Source organism: Panthera pardus, unplaced genomic scaffold, assembly GCF_024362965.1.
Source record: "Panthera pardus isolate Hobbes unplaced genomic scaffold, ASM2436296v1 HiC_scaffold_25, whole genome shotgun sequence".
Classification (NCBI taxonomy): domain Eukaryota; kingdom Metazoa; phylum Chordata; class Mammalia; order Carnivora; family Felidae; genus Panthera; species Panthera pardus.
In genome coordinates this window covers 89,675,896-89,684,322 of record NW_026526821.1, presented here as the reverse complement: position 1 = coordinate 89,684,322, position 8,427 = coordinate 89,675,896, and the positions used below count along the sequence as shown (strand labels likewise).

Here is an 8,427-nt window from a genome sequence, read left to right as displayed (position 1 = left end):
ATCGACTTACCACTTACTCTTAGAACCACTTTTGTAGCAGCAGATTGGCAATCTGAATTAAAAGAGGTAGCCCCAGGCATGGGACCTTATGGGAATGCTCCTCTCCCCAAGGACAGCCATATTTGGCCCTCCCTACTAGAGCTGGTGCTTAGGACCATCAGAATGAAGCAGTAATCAGCCATCCTTTAGCAAATATTACATCAGAAGTGAACAATTTTAATCAGTGTGGGAGGAGTCTCCAAGTTGAATAAAAGGGGGAAAAACAGAAACACAGATGAGAAAAAGGCCATCTCTATCTTGTCCCTTTCTATGCAGCTCTAAAAGCTCATGGCCTTTGAACATTATGCCGGTGGTGACAAGGACAGGCCCTACTGCTGCTGTTAGTGAGGCCTTCGTTGGTGCATCTACAACCTACAGTGGGAGGGTGGGATTATAGGGTATCTCACATACCACAATCTGGGCCTGGTTTGAGGTGAGGGGAAAAAAGGATCCACTCTGAATTTGAGTGCAAAAAATAAATATAAAATTTATTAAAACACCCACAATATTTTAAAGATACCAGGAGTAATACAGTTCACAAACCCAGTTGTTTGTGTAAATTATAATAAAATACAAATCAAAAAAGGATACATACTTGCAATTTCTAGGCACCCTAAATTAAATTTACTGAAACACTGGGGGAGAAGGGAGGGTAAGGAGGGGTAGCTCAGGAGGCAAACCAATAAAGTGGGAGGAAAAAATATTAACAGAAAGGTAAAAATTATACAAAATAAAATTATCAGCATAAATTTACTGTACTAAGAATATCTACAGTTTAATAATACACATCCTATTGCCTTGAGACATTGCAAAAATCTACCATTCATCCATCAACCCCAGATAAACTTCATTTCAAGTAGCCACAGTTACAAAGTCAAGACGGAATATTCAAGTATGGTTGTTAAGTTCACCTCCATTGGAAGCCAAGTAACCAAACAGGAATTCAAAGAGAGAAGAAATAAAACACATCAAAAAGCTACAGGGATTCTAGGTTAAGTCTAATGCATTAATATGCCACAATTATGACCTGCCCTTATTTGTTTTTTATAATTAGAATATGCGAAAAAGAAATGACACCACTCCTGTTTTTCTCCTCCTTTTTCCCCTCAAAAAAACAAACCAACAAAAAGCACTGGAATCAAGAAGATTTGGATGTTCAAAGGAGCCAAATAGTATTTTTTAAATCCCCATGTGAATAGTGATGAGTTATCCCTGAATGACGACGGGTAGTCAAAATGAGAAAAGAGCGCAAATGATACCACTACAAAAAGCATCCCTGATATCAGAATAGAAGCGAATGAGGAAGTAGGCCAAATCACTCAGATTCTTAGGCAAAAAGCAACTTTAGACCTTGCATTTCTGTGCCGCAGCCTCTGCTCAGGGGAGAAGCCTATTGCTCTGCTCTTGTCTGCAGCTCTGCGGGAGGAAGGGCTAGGAATGCCAGGACAGGGTCTCACATGGAAACACTCTGCGCACGTGTGGGTGTGGGGCCGTATAACCTATGCTGGGATATGCACCTCAAAAACAATTTTGGTCCAGGGTATGTCGAAGTTGGCCATGTACTACAACAGATGCAGCTGGCTAATAAAGTAAGTTTTGAGGAAGTGATTTCAAATGACAACAATGCCTGAAAAAGCTCAATGAGATGGGCATAGGAGATTCACATTTTATTCAAAAGCAAAACTTACAAAGAGAATGAAATAAGTCAACCCCACTCCTTCCTTTAGATAGTCTGCCATTTCAACTGCTGAAGAATGAAAAATAAAATGACCCCAGATTCTTCAAGGTCAAGTAAGTCATCAGATGGACAACCTGCAGGTATCAGACCTTCAAGGAATCTACTGAAGTTGTCACAATGTCCTGTTTTTGAGGTATTTAAAAAAATTGTGACAGTGGATGACATAAAATGGAGCTTCCGGTTTTCAAAACATCAACTTTTGTGGACCCGAGAGGAAATTTAGAGTAGCACCAACTAAAAAGCAGCCTCAGTGGCGTCAAGTGAGCAAAGAAATCTCCTTCCTTTAGTTCGAACGTGAGGGGTTACCAGTGACAGGCAGAAGCAACACTGAAAGGTTACCAGTGACGGGCAGAAGCAATGCTGGGGCAGGGGCCGTGAAGAGCAAAGCAACAAGCCCACTGCCCACCACGGCGGGGCCAGTGCCAGGGGAGGAAGGAGGCCTGCTCGGAACGCCTCAGTATACGAGTGCCTTGGAGGTCCTCAAAGGTGTCTGCTTGGCACCCTGCAGGTGGAAAATGTGTGTCCTTGGCAATGAGAATGCCTGCCATTTCAGAAGAGGCAGGAGTCCCAGACTCCCCTTCCTCAAAAATGGAAGAAAAAAAAAAAGCCCTTCACCTTTCCTTTCTCATTAGGCCTGAGGGGACAGATGTGTAACCAGAGCACCTGCCAAGCCAGGAAGGCCCACTCCCAGTACAGTTAGGGAGCTGGCTGTCTTCGGAACTTGCCTTTCAGGTTTTGGCCACCAAGGGAAGAGTACTAAAAACAGAAAAACTGCTCAGAGCAGGTTTTAGCACAATAAACAGAGGTCTAAGGAGACAGCACCAAAGGGGGGGGGGGGGGAAGCCAAGAGAGACTGGAGCCCACCTTGTTTTTGGTTGGTTGTGGTTTCAGAACCTTGATAGCACCTCAGCAGGACAGGATCAGGGACAGTCACATTAAAACACCATAGCACCATTTTATTTAGACTATGTCAATTCATAAAAATGCTTCCTAGTCCATAAAACACACTTCAGTAACAAAAGGAAAGAGATTGGTTGAGGCACGTCAGGGACATCACTTAAATTTTCCACCAGCATTGCCTTGGTTTGAGATCTGGCGGTGGTTAAACGTTACAAAGTCTGGCTGGATTTCTCTCCATGAAATCAGGTTACCATCCTACTGATCATCAACCATCCTCACGCCTACTGCTGTTCAGTGCAGAGCACTTAGGCTCTGCTACTTCTGCCCTTGCTTTAGCACTTTAAAAATCCCTTGCTCTGCAAACTCCTGTTTCCAAAAGAGTCTGGTGGAAGGACCAAGAGGGGGCAGGGTATGATCTCTTTCCATGCACACCACGGTCACCTCGGTGAGAGGGAAAGCCGGACCCACGAAGCCAGCGTGTGGGAAACTCAGGCCCTGCCAAGAAACAAACTACAATGACAGCAAAAACAACAAAACCTCAAAAATCCATGAAACAACTTTAGTCAAGATCTCTGATGGTTAGATAACGGTTTCTTGAGCTAGCACCAGTTATTTTGTGAGAACCTGCCGCAAAGCGATTATTTTAAAAATCTCTTAGCACAGAACTTTGCAAGCACTTCCCTTGCATGCAAAAGGCAGGGGGAAACAAAACGAAAGAGGAACCAAATATTCGCACTGCATGTGGATGGCATCTGTGGACAGGGCACACTGGGGAGATGAGGACTCCATCATTTCTCATTGCTATAATATTAACTCTAAAACTTGGTCATGCTGTTAGGTTCTTTAGTTGCAATGGCTTTATTTTTCTTCTCATGATAAAAACGTCTGTTAATCATCTTTAGGACTTAAAAAATGATAGTGCCAGTAAAAAATAAAAATTTGATTTTTCTCTTTAAGAAACCTTCAGCAGCAAGGGGGGGATAAAGAGCTGTGCATAGTTACTTTTTAAATATACGTCTAAAGCATGCTAATTTTAATGACTGAGATTTGAGGTAGGTTATACATGTAGTGTGTAAAAATCAGCATGGGCTCGAGCATAGCAACAGCACCACCTAATTTCTGAAACACCATTCTGAGGGGAATGGGAACATCCAATGGAGACTGCCTCTTGACTCACCTCTCAGCAGCCTATTTGCTAGTCTAGGAATTTATGAACCAAAGGCTGTTGGGGCTGCGGGGACAGACATCACATGCTTTTAGCTTGTATTGGTTTCTCCTTTCATCTAATGGCTTTGCTATCAAAGGGTGACGAGGGGAAGAGTATATTTAACATACATCAGGAAGATTCACACATGCCAAGGATCAGAATCACCTGGGTTACACTCGGGACCTTCCAAACCAACAGCCAACCTGGGGCTTTCCCGGGTCATACAGACGGTCACATTCTCCAAATGTTTCGTAAAATATTGTATTTCTTGCTTAAGATCATTTAAAATGAAGTTTTCAAGGCACCCCCGCATCTACCTAAGCACGGAGTCAAATGAGACCTGCATAAAAGTACGGATGCGATAAGCAAAATAGCATTTAAAGGACCCAACTTTTCCTCAAAACTAGAAAATTAGCATGCTTATTAAAGACTCTGCTTCCTTTAGCTTGTCACACTGAAGGTCAGAGGTTTTCCTATAAATCTGAGTTCTGAATAATTCTAAATCCTGATAAGCTCTTGGGTATTTATTTCAAAAGCAATAATATTTCATTTTTGTCCTGTAAAATAAATGCAACTTTACAGAATATGGTAAAAGTGAAGGATAGACAAAGCACGTTAAATATTCAGCTACTATTTACAATTTCTCCCACAATTACATGTTAAAACATACTTTTTTTTTTTCAAGTTGCTGTTTAAATCTAGGCAAAAGTGCTTAAAAAAATCTTTCACTATTTACAATTAAAACCAGACCACATAAATGCTCAGGACATCTTACAGCGACTCTCCGCCAGTGCTTCTGAACAGTTACAGCGAACAGCCAGCGGGTCGGTTCTCAGCTCTTACACAAGGCACCTGGAAGCTCAGGGACTTGCCTTTAGCATCGTCATCTGATTGTTAAACTCGTTTTACAAAGACCCACATCTGAAAAAAAAAAAAACTGCTCAATAAATATCTGACATTTATCTCAGGGCTTGGTTGTCATTTCACTGTGTGGCCATGATCCCCTCTGTGTGTCCTGATGAAACCTCCCATTCACCACACACATCCACATGGGTAGCTTCATAGGAACTTTGCTAATACCACAGGAAAAACAAACACTCCAGGAAGTCTGACTTGCTGTGGACAAATGTTGCTTCCACCAGTTAGGCCCAGCCTCTCTCAACAAAGTTGCAAAAAGTAAGCACCACATTCTCATTTCAAAGAACTGAACAAATGCACCAGAATTTTAGAACGGGCGAGTTCAAGTGGGTGGAGAGGGAAGGAAGGAAAGGAGAAAATGATCAAATAGAGAAATGGCACCAATTAGGGAGGACAATCATAGCTACCTGCTGAAAACGTTTGACTCCTGCATTTTAAAATTGATAAGTGTAAGCCCACCCCCACCAATGGTAGCATGGCGGGGGCCGGCTTGGGCGTGAGGCCTGCACCACTGTCCAACATGGAAATCCAGGAATAGAGAGAGATGCGTTAACTGCCGTTACACTGGTGTGCTGAGCTCCCGCAGGATGTGACCTGCCCAAGAGTCAAGCAAGTCCCAGCACAATACTACAGCACCAGGCTCTGCACAGCACTGTGCACGGAGGGACGGCACAATGCTGGCTTTTCACAGCTTGGGTTCAACTTCTTGTTTTTAGAGATACAGTAGCCCTTTTTCAGGATCAGCATAGACTCTCGAGCATTTTAGGAAAGACTGCCACTAAGACAAATTCCTTCAGCCCAGTATTCATTGGCTTGTCAACCCCGGTGGAAATGGCTCCTAAGAGCCTCTCAACTCCAGCTCCATCAGGAGGTGCTGCCTAGGGAACCATGACATCATGTGACTTGATAAATAACGGACAGAGAGGATTCAGTGTGGAGACTAGCAAGCTTGAAGCTGTCTACTACCAACCTAGTTTCTGGGGAAATCTACACCAGCATCTCAGGTGCCTGGCCTGGGGTGCACCTGCCCCCCACCCCGTCCCCGATGCCAAGCCGGTGACTGGAAAAGGGACTCCAGCTGTTTTTCTACAGATTCTCCCATCCTACTGGAGAGGACAGAAGCTGTCCTGAGGGATCCCTCCCCTGAAGGGAAGGCGCATCTGTCAGGAGGGATGGACCGGGTGGCTACAAATCTGCACTTGGCTCATGAGGGGCAGATGGCTGAGAGAACCTTGTCAGCTCCCAAGAGGGCCAGGCTCACTGGGCCCAGCAAGACTGGGCAGGAAGGAGCGCTTTTGGCCTTTCCTGCCGATCCTTTACCATTACTATTGTCGCTTTTTAAAAAATCCAATAAATACACATTTTAAATGGAATTTAAAACTACTCCTTTGTGAAAGGACACTATAAACTTTCTTTCCATTATTGTGATATACAAGGATAAAGTTTTAAAAACAAGAGGAAATAAAAGCCACCCCCCCCCCCCAAACAAGGGAGGGAAAAAAAACCCAACGTGGAGATATAAATATTAAGATCACGAAAAAAATCACCCGACAGCCGTAGTTTCTTCTTCAAAGTGCTGGGGAAGTGGGGGAAAGGGAGGGGCGGGTCAGTTCTGAGGTTTGGACCATAAATACATATATATGCATATCTATATATGTATATATAGATAAAAAGACTTCTGCACCCCCAACCCGCCCCCAGGTGTGAGGGCAAAAGCACCACAGAGGCAGCTCGGGCGGGGCCCGACGCTGAGGTACGCTGGCTCCCTGGCACCCTGGCACCTAGATCCAGCGGCTGTAGGGCCCAGTGACCTTCGTGTAGGCGTAGGAGGACACGGTGACTGCTGAGTCTGTGGGCACGGCCAGTGCCTGCCGGGTGGGGACAGTCCCCTTCTTCTCCTTATGCTGAGGCTCAGCAACCATGGCGCCCCCCCATTTGCGCTTCTTCCCGTAGAGCTTGGCCTCCTGCTGGCCCAGGCCCAGCCGGGCGGCCTCCTCCTGCCGCGCCCGGGCCCTCTCCGCCAGCTGCTTCATCTTGGCCTCCCAGAGGGCCAGCCCATGATTGGGCTGGTTGAGGTTCTTATGCTGGTAGAAGACCAGCGAGATGCGGGTGGGGTGGCAGCGGTTGGGTTTCTTGAGGGGCGTGGTGGCATGCAGCTCCCGCCGGGCACACTCGATGAGGATTGAGCCGTGAGCAGGGGCCACGGCCACGCCGCCGATGTTCTCGTCCAGGAAGTTGTGTTCGCTGTCAGACCACAGCTCCTCCTCCTCCTCGGCCCCACCGTTCTTCTCCTCCTTCACCGCCCCCTTGTTAGGGGGGTCCTCAGCAGCGCCCTCCTCCAGGCTGAAGGGATCCCACAGCTTCTCCTCCGACTTCAGGGCCCCAAACAGCTTCTCACTGGAGCCCAGGGGCAGGCCGAAGGACTGCCAGGCTTTGTCCAGCTGGCTCGCCCCCGGGGTTGGAATCCTTCCCTCCTCTCCCTTCAAGGGGCTCCACAACTTGTCTTGGAAGCCAGGACCACCTTTCAGGGCAGAGCTGAAATCCCCGGCCCCAACCCCCCAAGGCTTCTCAGTCAGGCCGGGCCCGGCCAAGGCCGAGGTGTTGTTCCCAAACTTGCAGGGGCTCCACGGTTTGCCTCGGAGCCGTCCTCCAGGCTGGGGGGCTGGCTGCTGCCCCTCCCCAGGGAACAACCCCCACTGGCCATCTGGGAAGTGGGAAGGGGTCAGGCAGCCAGCCCCAAAAGAGCTGAGCTTGTCGGGGATGATCGCAGGGCTCTCCCCAGGATGGAACACACCCCAGCTGCCACCCACACTGTTAGTCCTCTTAGGGGACATGCTTGGGCCTCCTGAGTACTGTCCCCATAGGTGGTTGGGTCCCCCGTTCTGAGAAGCCTCGGGCAAAGGTGTTTTGTTCATCTTACCAGGGTCTCTGGGTATAGATTCGGCCTGGACCAGTGGGTCTACTGGCTCTTGCTTGATGGATCTGTTGTAGCAGTTGGAACTCTGTGCAAAGGGAGAGGGGTCCCTGGATGCTGGGTGGATCTGGGGAGCCTTGGGAAGCAGATACTCCTTGGGGCCTGGATAAGCAGGCTGCTGGTGGTGAGGAGTGGGGTGGTGGGTGTCCGTGGGAACAGCCTGGCCAGGCAGCTCGGCAAACTCAGCACCACCGTAGGCCGGGCTCAGGCTGCTGTGCAGAGCGTGGAGGTCTGGCTTCTTTTCAAAACTGCTGCTGCTGCCACTGTGTCCCCAGGTGCTAGGACCCAGGAACTGCGAGGGGAAGACGGGGTTGCTGGATGGAAAGCCGTAGTAGCCGAATGACGGAAGAGCATACTTGGAGTGGAAGCCGTTGACAGAGGTCAGGCTGGGCTGTGCATAGTAGGAGTGGTAGGAGTACACGCTGTTCATGCTGTACGGGTCGGAAGGCCGGCAGTTGCCCAGCACCGAGTAGCTCTCCACGACTGCGTTGCCGCTGTACTTGAAGGAGCTGAAGTGGTTCTGCGGCTCCACTTTGAGGGAGGGCTTCAGGCCTTGCTGGGAAAGTCCACCCTTCAGAGCCAGGCCTGGGGAACACAGGAATCAACACGGAGAAGGAGCAGAGGGAACCCCGGCCCGCAAAGGCCCTGGGC

The 8,427-nt window shown here is 48.0% G+C and overlaps 1 protein-coding gene across 6 annotated transcripts in view; it reads right to left on the bottom strand.

Annotated features, from left to right (window-relative positions):
* Nucleotides 1–500: 500 nt before the first annotated feature.
* Nucleotides 501–8,427, bottom strand: part of TET3 (tet methylcytosine dioxygenase 3) — a 105,485-nt gene continuing 97,558 nt past the window's right edge. For all 6 annotated transcript variants that reach the window (XM_019442087.2, XM_019442106.2, XM_053890837.1 and 3 more), the window contains one exon: nucleotides 501–8,361. In XM_019442087.2, coding sequence (XP_019297632.2) covers nucleotides 6,584–8,361 — 1,778 coding nt within the window. In that variant the 3' untranslated portion in view covers nucleotides 501–6,583. The remainder of the gene's footprint in view (nucleotides 8,362–8,427) is intronic.